Here is a 14,153-nt window from a genome sequence, read left to right as displayed (position 1 = left end):
CAGCGTCAAAACAGCATCAGTGCAAGCAGTCAGGAAGCGACTCTGTCAGCATTACTGAGAGCAGTTTTGTTCATGATGTTCTCTACCCCATCTGCACACATATGGATAAATAAATTGCTTCACTCCCATGACAAGTCCATTGAACTCCTGCCAGACTTTATGATTCTGCATTGACCCACCAGAATTCAAAATAGATTATCTTGGAGGTAAAAAAACCCCAATGAATACAGAGGCTGTTATTTATTCTGTCTCATCTTTGTTTTAATGTCAGTGAAAATGCAAATACAATGGAATATAAAATTGCATTTTCCAAATGCAGACTCATAGTTTGAAAATCTGGGGTAAGATATCATTTCTGCTGAAGTCAATAAAAAATTCTTAGTGACTTTATTGAGACAGGATTCCATACCTTAATATGCTTTAACATTAAACTGAGTGCTGCTCTGAATACCAAAGATGATTTATTGGAAAGCAATACCAGGGCATGTCACACCATAGTCATTAAGATTACCTTGGTCTTATTATCACTTTTTCTCCTAACTGAATTTTAAAGATTAGTATTAGATGACCGTTCATATTAAGGAGCTCTGTTAAAGGCAATCATGTGCTTCATACATTGTGCTGCTATTTAAAGAAAACTCTTTATATCGATTACCTAAAAAGGCCAATGGACAAAGGCAGAATGGAGGAAGACATGTATTCTAAACTGTCAAATAACACCCCCCCCTATTCTTTCTTAAACACAGGCAAAATGATTTTTTTCTCTTCTTTATAATCTGTTCCCAGATATTATAACTTAATTTTTAAATCAAGCCAAAGCTGGACTTTCACTGAAGACAAAACATATTTTTTAAAACAAACAATAAAATGCAGATGTTTTATTGATGATGTGTGTGCATGATGACATTGTGACTTCTTAAAACAACTGTCAGAAGAGCGGAAACAGTAGTGGATGTTAATGTGAAAGGCTGAAACGATGACAGTGTATTTGCCCGCACGCTTCCTAAGCTGGTATAGTGTGGGAAAGCAGTTGCTGGGAAAGTTGTCATTATGTCCTCTTGTGTTGTTTAGAATGGACTTACAAATGCAGTCAGGTGTTACCGTCAAGAGGAACTGTCGGTTTGTGGCAGTATAGCCCTTGTTTTCTAGTGAGCATGTGAATACAGTGAGAATTGTCTCCTGGCTGCTTTGGAAGTGACAGCTTTCAGCAGAAATATTCAGACTTCTTCATTTAAATGTAGTATGCAGTTAAAGATTAAGAGCTTATCTTTCATTTCTAGTTGCTTTTGTCTTGCCAAGACTTTCTCAATTCATCAGTGACCTGATTTTTAAAAATACAAATATTGTGGCACAACCATGATCCAAGGCCCCAGGACACGCTCACTTCATCCCCTAAGGACCTCCACTGTTTTCAAATCATGAATGTGGAGAAGGAAAATTGCCCAAGTAACATGAATCTGCGATTAAGTCATATGGAAAACTGATCCTTTGAAATGGGTGGAGACCTTTCTACAGCATTTAGTGGGCTTTCGATCGGGCGTGTGGGACCACAAAGAGATTAGAAGCGTTTTTTCAACCCTTCCTTTCAGTTGTGGATGAGCAGCAGTGGGAGCACTTCTGTGTGCCCCGTAGGCAGTGGCATGGTTGAGCTTGCTCTCCCTGCACGGCTTTTGTACATCCCTGTTGGACCACTTCATCATCCCCCCCTACACCCATAACTCTGCCCCCACTGGCAGTGGCCAAAGCTACTAACTTTTTGTTTGTCTCAAGTCTTTGATTACATTTACAACCACCAATAATTAATTTAGGTTGTCGTTGCTGTTGGCAGCACTGTTTTAGTTTGTATTCCTTTCTTCTGCTCTTTTGTGTTTTGTTTTTCTAAAGTATATGGGTTTGTCTTAATGTGACATCTCTGTGCAAACATGCATCTGAGGAAGGCAAAAGAGATTTATTGCATTTTGGCTAATACAGAGGAAAGGGGAAATTGCCTACATAATGAAACAGGAGATTCAGTTTTAACTGTGTAATTTCCCTCTTGTCTCCATAGTACTGAATACACAAATGTAAAATATATAATCTACCTCCTCCTTCAAACATATCAACGTACAATTAAAACCCACAAAGCTTGACAACCTGTTGTCAAGTTGTTTAAGCAGTTGTTTCAGAATCTGACAGACAAACTTATAAACAAAACGTAGAGCACCAGATTGTGGGATGAGGCAGCATCATCACGTGGCTTCCTCAGTTATCTCAAAATTTGGAAAACAAAAAAGTAGAGGAATACTTTTTCTCCTTGAATAAATAACAGTTTAATTACATTATAGAAATAAAATATGATATGGTAGGAATACACTGAAAATCTTACAGAAATACTATTCTGCTACTGGTAGGTAAATGGTCAAAGCTACTTCTCATGACAATCTGAACAGTACTTGTGTACAAACTATTATACAGGTTGCTAATGAAAAATATTGCAGCAGTTGCAAGGATGTTACCAGCTCAAACAAACATCTAATGATACAATATTCTTCTAAGAGGAAGTAATAATGTTAGATTTACAGACAATGAAGAGTTATGTTCTCCACTTTGAAACACTGGAAATAAAAACCTCAGGTAATCCAATTTCTTCACCTCATATTATCACAAGGAAAGATTTTCCTTTCACTACGAAACAGCATCCCAAGAGACCCTGTAAACAGTTTATTCAAAGGTAGTATTTGAGATGTCACAGCAACTTCAACAATTGTCCTAGTCTACAATTACAGACTTTTTAGGCCACTGCTTGTACAGATGACTTTTTTATTTTTCACTTATTTACATACATTCAGCCCAATAACAGCAGGTAAAATGCGCTGTCTATGTCACAATAGACACACTAAAATGTTCATCGAAAGGCCAGTGCAAGAAGATGTGGATAGTGATTGCACAGCATCGAGGAGATTATATTATACAAATATACAATTAGACTGTTGAGAATCTAACTCTGCACACGTGACATAGATGATCTTCTCGGTAGATACGCGACACTTGGAGTTGGTACGTACAGGTAACTGCAACTATCGTTGGTTGGTTGATGATGATGGTGTGGGTGGCCGTGGAACACAGTATTGTTTGGCTGTGCTATCACTAAGTGAAGGTAGACAACTGCAAATTGGGCCTACCTAAAGCTGAAGTTTAAGTACGGCTTATCTTGGAACGGCAGCAGATTTTTCTAATGAAAGAGTAGTTCTACTTAGTGTGCAATGTGTAGGGAAATTGTTGCCACCTCTTTAATAAATGGTTCTAAGTGAACCAACAGAGTTCCCAGAGCTTTAGAAAAACTCATTATGCAAATGAAGATACTGATGATAGACAGTAACATTTCACAGGATGCTATTTCTTATTATATCAGTAAGCACCAAGTTAAGTGCCAAGACAGCCCCATTGTCCCATGATTTATCATGTAAAATTTAGAACTTGAATGCACAACAGAAGTCCACAAAGTTTGTATTTAATTCACAAGAAGACAGTTTCAAAAATGGCTCTTAAAATACCTTTACATTTCAAATGGGCTTTCCCCGCCTCCTCTAAGAGGACTGCTTTAGGACAGACTAGACCTAGATATGAGAAAGATCTTTCAGAAGGAGGACTTGCACATCCTCCAGGAATCCTCTGCAATCCGTCGGTTTCGGCTGACTGCCGCAGCCCCCTTGAGAGCGTGGTGCCCTGTGCTACCACCCAGGTAAGCTGCAAGGGAGGGGGGGTGGAGGAGGAAAGTACCCCTGTGTCTTCCAGCTGCTGCTCAGCACCTCGCCTGATGAGATCTTTAAAATGTGCCACCCCTCACCAAGCCTGAACTTGGAGCCACTCATGCCCCTGCAGAGCCAGTGGCTGAAATCAGCTGGGCCGTTTGCACTACCGGCTGCTCTGGCCTGCACTGAGGTATCAGAAATGCCATGGGGACACCACGGCGGCCAGAGACCCAGGGCTGCTGCCCCCCTCTCTCTCCCTACATAACCCCGAGGACGGGTGGCAGGGCAGCATGGATTTGGCTCCACTTACCCGGTGCCACGGAGGGAGTCACCCCTCTTGCGGCAAGTGTCAGGCAGCCAACAGGCTAAGCCACCTTTGCAGCTATTTTGGCAGACATCAGCCAGAAGAAGGGTGAGGAAACGGTCCAAAAAAGCAAGGCAGCAGAGAAGAGGACCCCACACCTTCTGATTCAGAACGGAATTACAGAATATCCATGCCTCAAAGACTATCTGGTAACATGCTCCTTGTGAAAGTCCCAGGCTGCAGAAACAATCCCACCATGGAACAGAGTCACCATTCTCCTTCAATAACTTCTTCCTCGAAGCTGATAGTGTCAAACCTTGTCATCCGTATCCTGGTTTCACACTGAGACTCACCTCATTTCAAGCAATCAGATTTGAATACTGACGGCCTTAAAACAAATTCTCATTTATTTCTGGCTTTCTCAGTTTTCAGGAACACCATCGACAGCCACTGCAGTTGTCAGTGCGGGCTCATGCCATGCTCTGCTTCATTTCCCCTTATTCTCAAGTACAACTGAAAGGTTGCTTTCTCTAGCACATGGATACACCCCTCAGAGTGGATTGGGATGTTCTTAATACGGTACTTTCATCAGTAATCAGTTGGAAGAACTCAATTTTAGAAACAGAATTCGTGTGCAAAGCGTGCAACAAGAAATACAGTTTACATTTGGTCATAGTGTCCTATCTTAGTTATGCTACCATGACTCACACTGATTAGTATACTTACACACACACACGCACACACACATACACACACATAGATATTTATTTATATACACGCTCACACAATAAGAAAATGTCTAAGTCTGACAATATTTCCTCCTCTTTTAGTGAAGACGGGAGTTTGGCATCTCAGGCTCTGAATCTGCTTAAACCTGGGATACAGGAATGCGACACACTTCAAGTATACATTGACTGCACAGTGATAACATCGCACATTGAGTCTGACACATGCTGTCTTCAGTGGTCCAGCACTAGCACGTGGCTTAAAACCAGTTGCCCGTTAAAGGAGCAATCCGGGACCTTTGCTTTTCAGTGTTCGTATTCACGCAACGCCCAAGAGCAGGGCAATAGTCTGTACAACCATAAACGTCCTTCTCTATAAACGCAGTGGTATTTAAAAGTCTGAACCAGTGCATTTCTCTCTTACATTCCTCCTCTATTCCTTTGTTGCTGTTACTCTCGTATGCATGTGAAAGTAAAAGGTAGTGGGGAAATAATTTTAGTAGAAGAACACAAAGCCTCTCCTCTAAGTCCACAGAAGACCACTATAAGTGTAAAATTTCCAAAATAGCTCATAGGAATTCTTCAAATACAGTGTTTTCAATGGGGTTTACATATCACGTTTCACATTATTTCCACGGAAGTCTACCTTATCACTTTGTTTAATCAGACAAATATCAATAACACATAATAAAACAGCATACAATTCACAGGACACGACACGTTTTACAAAACCTCTAAAACTCAGCACTGCCGCTTTTGGAAAAAATCAAAAACTCCTATTACTTACAGACATGAAATACACTTCACATTGAAATGAACAGCATGATTACAAGGCTTTTTTTCTTATTTGATGGTATTGGTTTAGGATGCATTAGTTTTCAATTAGGTTTCACAATTTTTCTTCACACCCCCAGAAGGAACCATTGCTAACCTGGTACTTTCTCTGTGCTCTTTCAGGAAACTTAATATTATTCAGTAAACACTTTCTGAGAAAAAAAATTTTGAAAATTTAGCTTGAATCCCTAATTGTAAAACCTGAAGAACTGGCTGATGGTAATGCTCTGAACACAATCATTGCTCAGCTTACAATGACAAACCAAAAAAATATTACAGAAGGGTACAAACACGTTAAGCCACGGGTTTGGTTTTCTCTGTTGTTGATTTTTTTTTTTTTTTAAACTAACTCCTTTTCTCACAATGCTGAGAAGTCTCTGACTTACAACGCTTCAGCAGTCGTGTCTGTGGAGACAGACATGGTAACTTTGGCAATCTTAACTGTGCTCTTAATGCAGCTCTCGGCAGCCCTGTGCACGTTCCCCGCGTTGTTGGCGTGTTTGTGCTGGCAGTCAGACTCCATGCTGTTATCGAGGGGCTGCGCGGTTCCTTCGCAGGTGGGGAACATGCTGCGGAAGGCGTGTCGCAAGTCCTTGCTCCTCAGAGCGTAGATGATGGGATTCACTGTTGAATTCAGCAAACAGAGCATGCTACAGAAGGCAAAGACAGTCTTGATGAGCTTGTTCATTTTCCCAAAGACATCGTACACCATGATGGCGAGGAGAGGGCCCCAGCATATGATTAAAACGACTAGGATAAGGACCAAGGTTTTGGCTAACCTGATGTCCATTCGAGTTTGATCAGGCCTAGTGATCTGTACCTTACCATCCTCCGTAGACTGAATGATTATGCTTTTCTGCGTGCCCCGCTGAATCATGCGAACAGCGTGGCTGTGAGCCTTCCACAGTATGTACATGTAGGCATAGACAATGAACAGCAAGAGGATGCTGGTGACCCCGATCCAGAACATCAGGTATGTCTCGTCGATGAGAGGGAATATGTCCGAACAAACGGAATTGAGCTTTTTGCAGTTCCAGCCGAGCAGAGGAAGAACGGCTATTACAATAGCGATGGTCCACATCACACAAAACGCTACGACAGCCTTTGGTCGGGTAACAATCCTTTTGTAAGCTAGTGGCCTGTGTATAGATATGTAGCGGTCTATTGCCGTGAGGAAAAGGCTACCTACGGAGGCGGTGAAGGAGGCTGTAACTCCACCCAGTTTGAACAAGAAGACGTTGGGGCTGTCCTTCCGGTGGAAAACATGGAAATCCACAAAACTGTAGACAAAAATCACACTGCCCAGGAGGTCGGCCACAGCCAGGCTGCCGATGAAATGGTAGGAGGGTCTACACCGGAGGCTTCGGGAGTGGAGGATGACGCACAGGACAAGAAGGTTCTCTAGGACCGTGAAGGTGCCCAGGGTGAGCGACAGCACGGCGATGGCCAGCTGCTGGCTGGGGTTCAGGATCATAAAGCACTCCATATCCATGAAGTTCTCCCCACACTGTATGTTCTCCTCATTATCCTTAAACGTGGACAGGGACTTGTTGTAAAACTCTGTGATGTTGACCTGATCTGAGGGAATAATGCTCAACAGGGGATCATCTCCCACAGTCATTTTTTCTTGGAAAGGATCACCCCTGAAGGAGGAGAGAGGGAACTTCTGGGGGTAGTATCCCAGCTTGGATGCCATGTCGCCTTTCATGTCTTCGTATTGGATATCGTTGGAGCCCACGTAAAGGAGATCTGTCGTGATTGTTCGGAAAGTTGTATCTGCGAGGCCATCTAGGATTGACTTCATAACCCCAGTCTTGTTGGTTTCAGAGAGACTTGGGGGAGGGAAAAATGCATCGGAGGAAATCCTAGAAGGGGAAAAGATCAGACTTCATTAACAAGGAGGCAAACTCCACAAACAACTTAGTTGAAATGTGTTAAACAAAATCAACCTTTCTCTTGTATTCAGTGCAGGTCTAGCCTTTGCCACCTGCAGGAATCAGGGTGAGTCGAGCACTTAGAAAGAAATCACCTGGATTTCACTAGAACTGAATTACACTAAGAAGTGACATGAAAAACGGAGGCACAGGGAATTGAGTATTCCACAGGAAAGTCATTTTCATTTCTCATCAAAACCTTCCGAGCTGCTCCACCAGAAAGATATTTTTCTCTAGATCTGAACTTGGCTTCTGATTGCAAAGTACCTTGCAGACCAACATTCCCTGGGCTTGCTTCATTTAGATAATACCAAGTGCCACTGCAGGAGCAGCATTAAACTGAATCATCACCTTCATTGCTTTTCTTTCAAAAGGCACCGAGGGTTTTGAAAACCTGACAACAGAGACAGAACAGGGAAAGAGTCACGCACTCTAAGTTTCACAGTTCACCCAGTATGCCTGTATATTCACATTACCCTGTTATAGCAATCTGAGGTCTACTAACATCCTGAATTTGTTATTGCAAATTTATTAGCAAAGTATTTCGTCTACAAATACAGGGATCTGGATATAGCTTCATTACTCTATTCCTTCCTTCTGCTAAGCAAACCAAGGTAACTGGGATGTTTGGGCTATATGGGGGAGGCGGGTTGTTACCCAGCCCTGTCCACAGTTTCAGGAAAGGTTACAGCACTGCTAAGTCAGTGAGTGCATCAGTGATCCATTCTGCGTAGATCAGAAGCCTCAATCAGGGCAGTTCACGCTTGCCTAGAAAAACACGGCACCAAGTTTGGGTCAGAGTGCAGCTCTGGCCAAAACTCCAGGCAAAAGGGACCAGGAGCCACTGCTCCTGTGAGAAGCATGGAAATGTAACTCGTCCCACTGGGGACACCCTCAAACACATTCTGTCCCCTCAGAAACAGAGAGCCCAGCAGAAGGTCCCCAGGTAGCCAGTGGTCTCCGAGTCCCGTCATGCCCAGCCTTTGCTCATGGATGGTGATTAATTGCAGGGTGTAACTCCTGGTCAGGGTACCCTTGGGAGAGCACCCTCATCAGCATCTGAGCATCTTACGTGCATCAACATGTAAGACAGGTCTCACAGCTCTTCTTATGCTGTGCTCCTTTATGTAACTTTGCCCATATAACATGCCTTGAATATGCATTGAACATCTGCTTTAGGGCCCCCTTCCACTGCCAGAGTGGCTGAGAGTGGTCTGAATGTAAATAAGAGCCAGAATTATTGCTTCGGTGTGCTACAGCTATTCTGTATCTGCTATGGCACATCTCGATGATTACATCAGCAACAGGAGCAAAACCAAGCTTCTTCATGCTTTTAGAATGGAGAATATTGTTTGTGACACTCAGGAGATCCCAGATGCCATATATAGGCTTGTACTGACTTAACCAGTTCACTTTACACAACTGACAATAAACAGCCAGAAAGACCACGAGAGATTATCTGCCAAAACCCAGAGTACTGATCACCTCAACTCCTAAAGAGGAGACTCGCACAGTAGGTACCATGGCTCAGTTTTCCCATGAAAACAAAAAGAAAGAAGAAAAGGATTCTTCTTTACAACAATACCAATACTTAAAACCAGAAGAAATCATGAGCATTTCCAAAAGAAGCAGAGATCATTTGGCTGATGAGATATTTATACTGCACTTACACATAGCATCTGAACACTCAAGACTTTTTCCATAGTTCTTTAAAGTTTTGCATTCGATTCAGGAGGCCTGGACATTGAGTGTTAAAGGGAATATATGAACCTAGACCTCCAGAAGACACTGCAACTCCAGTGCTGCGAACAACGACGAGTATAAACAACCCTTACCAGGATAGTCTAACACACAACACATACTGGCTGTGTCAGCTTTTGCAGACATCATTTGCTCAGCAAATAACAACATAATTATTAGACAGATAGACAATATTAAGGAATTTGATTTTGAGGGTGTGAGCAGGGAGGGAGGGAAATGTCACTGAAGCACACATTAAAAATTAACAGCAATAATCTAATACGTAAGGTACTTTTCTTCCAGAAGGTGCTTTACAGCTGTTCCTAGTAGAATTTGCAGATGTTACGTGTTGCAAAGATGACCCTGCTGACAACTGACAAATCTGCTTTGGGTGAAGTCTGGCAACTTTAAACTTGGCATTATAACACCAGTTTAAAAGCAGAAGTGAAGAATGTGTTATTCATTTGAAAACTACCCAAAAAATATTAAATAAATCAAGTAGTTCTATAAACATGTAAAGATGGTTGTGGTATTCTCTGTTATTCCAGCTTATTTCTGACAGAAGAAAGACAACCATTTTAATGATTAAAGCCACAGCCCCATGTCGAGAAGATTATGTTTCACTAAAGCTTCAAAAATTGCATGCAACTGAGCACTTCTGCTAGACAGACAAACAAATTGTTATGAGGTAGCTGGTTCCTGCTGGAGTCATGTTAAGTACAGACTTCCTCAGAATAAGGTGCAAGCCGCCATGCAACCCCTACCTTTGTTTGAAATACAAATGAAAGAACACGAATTCCTGCGTGCTCTTTTGAAGGTGGCAGTGAGTTATGTGACAATATCACTATGCATGCATATGCTATGCTAACAACATGGTTAATGGGATCAGGAGAGGCAAGTCTTACTCTGAATTTCAATGACTTTTTTTCCTCTGTATTTTTACATTGAGATTATTACAGTAATTTCCACCTTATTTTCTCTGCAAAGAGAGTTTTCTTTGAGAGTACTTGGGAGTTCATTAGTGGTGTAGTTTAGGCTTTGGGGGATGCAGCTGACATTAATTTTGTTTTTGTTTGCTGCTGGGAGTATCATAATTGGAAATTTCTAGCAGTATATGTGCATGCACCTATTCAAGTAGCAGTTGATTTTTATTAAAGTTGCAGTAAAACAGCCATTCGCTTGATCTGGAATTGCACTTTACTGGAATTTCGTTTATTTTAATTTAGATACTAGCTTGTCCTGGTATAAGCTACAATACTGAAACGCACTGAAGCAATCAGTGAGGTTTTCCAAGGCTGTCTAGTGAAAACAAGACTGGACCTTTGGCACTGCGGTTATCAGGAGAGTCCAGGTCACAGTCTGAGGTGTTGCATGACTTGACATAGACTGAAAAGCCAATGGCAGAAGCAGCGGTCTCGTTCTTGGTCTTTTTGTTTGGTCAGGTGCACATGCCAGTGCCACACAAATTTTGGCTCTGAGCTCTTCTGTCCGAACCTGGAGTGGCAAGCAGGCACTGCCCACGAAAAAGGGACACCCCACGCCACGTGGTCACACTGCTCTCTGCAGTTGGCTTCAACGCAACCCAAACCCATACTGCCCAAGACCCATGACCATCTCTACATGAAATACCCTGGGAGCCTCTGTGGCTTCTCACAGCTTCCCTCGATGACAAGGGTCGCCCACACAGATCTCTCCTCTCTGGACAGGGCTGGGGTGACGGCCGTGTGCCGCAGCAAGGTCCCCTCACAGGCAGGGTGGCAGCGAGGGAAAGCCTCCCTGCCCTGCCAGAATCCACTCTTCCAACAGAGCCTTTGAGTCTCCAAGGCTCTCAGCTTTGTCCCTTCCTTAAATGAGCTCTACTATCTCACTCATTTTAAAACAGCTTTAAAAAGAACTGAAACATTGATTAAAGATGAGGAAGAGCCTGCGCTGATGCCGGCACTCAAAATTTTCTATGTATTTCCATGACTGCATGCAGCAATTCACAGCAAGTAATGAATTATGATTACGGATAAGGATTAAACAATAGATAAAAATTTCAAGCACCTTTGATCTTGAAGACCAAAACCAGGAAACCCATAGCTGAACACACCATTTTAGACTTTTCTCCCATCAACCGGTGGCTGTCGACGGGCACTGCCAGACCAGCTGTGCAAAGCGACTGCCACTAGATGGAGTGGCTTTTACAAACACACCGCTTAGCTGTCTGCAGAGACCTGGATTTAACTTCCTCTAGCCCTTTTTTCCAGCCTGCTTTACCGGGGTTCAAACATGCGAGGTGTTAAACATCAGCTGAAGGTTGGAGACACAAGTTTGCAAGGCTTTGCCCTCAGAGCAAAAGAATTAGTGAAGAGTTGAGGGAGCAACTGACCTCCACTGCATGGTTACATATAGCCTTAAAAAAAGCTTGGATGCTATCAGAATATGAAGACCCCTTAGGTAAAATATAAAATATAAAATACGTAAAGGGCTGGTAACTCATCTCAGACAACAGGGAGAATTGGTCCACAGAACCAGTTCACTCGGGGAACAAGAACACGACTTCATTAAAATGCTATTACCTATCTTCCCCTGCTGTTCTGGGGGAGAGGGAGGGCTTGAAAGTTTTTATCATTGTCTAAAGAAAGGGCTGAATTTATTATAATTTTCAAACCAGGATGATTGATAGAGCAATTTTAATAGCCTGAATAGAAATAGTGAATATTTGCTTTCTTCCTCGGAAAGTAATTATGAGCAATACAATGATGCTACTGATAACTGCAAAAATGTTGACGTGGCAAGAAAAGGAATCAAAACAAGAAAGGAAAATCCAGAATCAAACCTTTCTAGCTTCTATTTTAGAAAATATTTTGATCTCCATGCCTATACCTTTCTTCTATGATACCCACAGCTAATTAAGAACAGACTAAAGGACAAGTAGGTATAACTGAAACATAGTTTTTGAATGCACAAAAATATGTAAATGCATTCTCCTTGTTTACATGTTATAAGGCTTGTAAGTCCTTCAGAGAAGGGCTTTATCTTCTGTTAAGTTTGCATAGTGGCCAGTACACTGGGACTCCTACCAAACTGGGTCCACAAAGTACTACCACAGGAGAAACAGCAGTAATTTATACTCATGTGCAGTCAGCTGAAAAAGTGTGAGAGAAACGAGATCTACCATAGTAACTGTTGGCCTCCAGGAATTAGAACTGTCCTATAAAATGAAAATTTATATGGCTAATAATTACCTTATCCCATATGGCGATGAACAATACTGCTTCGAGGACAGAACAAGGTTTCTAAGCCTCGGAGAAAGAAATGTGCAGTCTGAGAAATGGCACTCTAAGACTCAGTAACACCAAGCAAGGAAAAAACACGTCGACAAGAATGTGAAAGCAATGTTACCCCTATCCTATTTACTGTTTTACTACTCCATCTCCAACACTGTGCTACTCCTAGGCTATAAATGGCAAATACGCTGTCACTCCTAATTCAGGAAACCTTGCATTCACTTCAGTGGGAATTTTCTCTGCATGAGGGATCGGGAAGGAGCACAGACACTATGAGAGGAGCAAATGAGGGATGCTATCTTCGAGTTACAGCAAGGCACTATCAGCTATGGGGTAAACTAGGGCATGCAAGTACTGAACCAAGTTTTGTTCTTACGTAATGTGATGATATCTTCGGCAAGTTGAACCTTAATTAGCAAGAAACCACAGCTACATGGTCATTTATGTTAATTAACATACCGTTTGCACACTAGCAGGATAGGGGCTGGATTGTTCTAATTTGGGGGCAAACTGCCCCTATGTGACACCGCCCAGCATCCAGCAGCTGACAATCTGAACGACAAAAACAAAACAAGGGGGAAAACAGCGTTAATCAATGACCGACAATGTTTTTAAAAGAAATAACATTATTTCGTCCCTCCAAAGTTTTGTTGGTGAGACGCATGTGCCAGTTTTAGCACAGGTGACTTGCAGGCACAGAGAAAAAGAGGCTGTGCCTTGCCTCCCAAACAGCCAGGGAATATGCGTGTGTCTAAGATCAGAGAGGTTCAAAAGTGAGGCTGAAGTCCTGCTCCGTTTGGTGCAGGTGAAGGACCCGAACTTTGCTCTCCTGCGAGCCAGGTGAGCGTGCTGGCAGCCTCTCCGTTCTGCTGCCCATCTTGAAACGGCTCGATTTGTTCCACGTTGGATCAAGAGTTAAACATCCAGAAATAAAGGCACTAACTGATATTCCAGCAGGCAGGGTGCATGCCCGGTAAGTGAGAGGCTTAGCTTGAAGCTCCTTCCCTCAATTAAGCAAACCAAGGATGTGTCTCCCACATCCCACCCAGCCGCAGGGGGAAGAGCAGGGACAGCTGCTCCATCTGCCTGTGAAAAACCCCCAAAGCTCCTGAGTTCACTCGAAAACCCTCAGCTTGTGAAATACAACCCCCCTACGCACACATTTCCTACCAAGTCGGACACAGACGAAGTACTGAAGTCACAAACCTGCAAGGGGACCGTCAGGGTCACGTTAATGGGAACCTACAGCTACCTGGCCTGCCCAGCTTTTGGGAGAAAGGAGGGAAGGCGGAGGTGGCTATCTTAAAACAATGTGGGATTTTAAGATCTTTCACAGTTTACTTTATATATCTTAATTTCATCTAAAGATAGAGTTTTGGGAGAGGATGAAGAGGCTTGCTGAAGTATGAAAGGCTCAGATGAAAAGCAAACAGTGAAGGAAGAGTGACCTGGTATTTGCTTAAAATCAGCTCCGGTTTAGGGACCCATTTCCCAATAAAGCAGAATGAACAGGTAATACGAAAAGTTTGATACAATACTATGGTATTTACATTTTATAGAAAATGGAAGAGAACTCATTAACCTGGTCAATTTTGAACTCTCAAACTCTTTAT

The 14,153-nt window shown here is 42.6% G+C and overlaps 1 protein-coding gene across 2 annotated transcripts; it reads right to left on the bottom strand.

Annotated features, from left to right (window-relative positions):
* Positions 1 to 5,975: 5,975 nt before the first annotated feature.
* Positions 5,976 to 13,026, bottom strand: CNR1 (cannabinoid receptor 1). 2 transcript variants are annotated; one of them, XM_050894557.1, is made up of 2 exons: positions 13,000 to 13,026; positions 5,976 to 7,459 (listed from the first exon to the last, which is right to left on the bottom strand). In XM_050894557.1, the coding sequence occupies exon 2, from the start codon at positions 7,396 to 7,398 to the stop codon at positions 5,977 to 5,979; it is 1,422 nt and encodes a 473-aa protein (XP_050750514.1). In that variant the 5' UTR covers positions 7,399 to 7,459; positions 13,000 to 13,026; the 3' UTR covers position 5,976. The 2 variants fall into 2 exon arrangements, with proteins under 2 accessions (XP_050750514.1, XP_050750513.1); XM_050894556.1 differs by lacking the exon at positions 13,000 to 13,026 and having other exon boundaries at positions 5,976 to 7,257; positions 7,333 to 7,398.
* Positions 13,027 to 14,153: the final 1,127 nt, after the last annotated feature.

This window comes from Gymnogyps californianus, chromosome 3, assembly GCF_018139145.2.
Source record: "Gymnogyps californianus isolate 813 chromosome 3, ASM1813914v2, whole genome shotgun sequence".
Taxonomy (NCBI): Eukaryota; Metazoa; Chordata; class Aves; order Accipitriformes; family Cathartidae; genus Gymnogyps; species Gymnogyps californianus.
The sequence above is the reverse complement of the archived record's forward strand: the minus strand, read 5'-3'. Positions and strand labels throughout refer to the sequence as shown.

Bases quoted from the DNA above. Each gene is read 5' to 3' on its own strand.
- CNR1 (XM_050894557.1), bottom strand. From the start codon at position 7,398: ATGAAGTCAATCCTAGATGGCCTCGCAGATACAACTTTCCGAACAATC.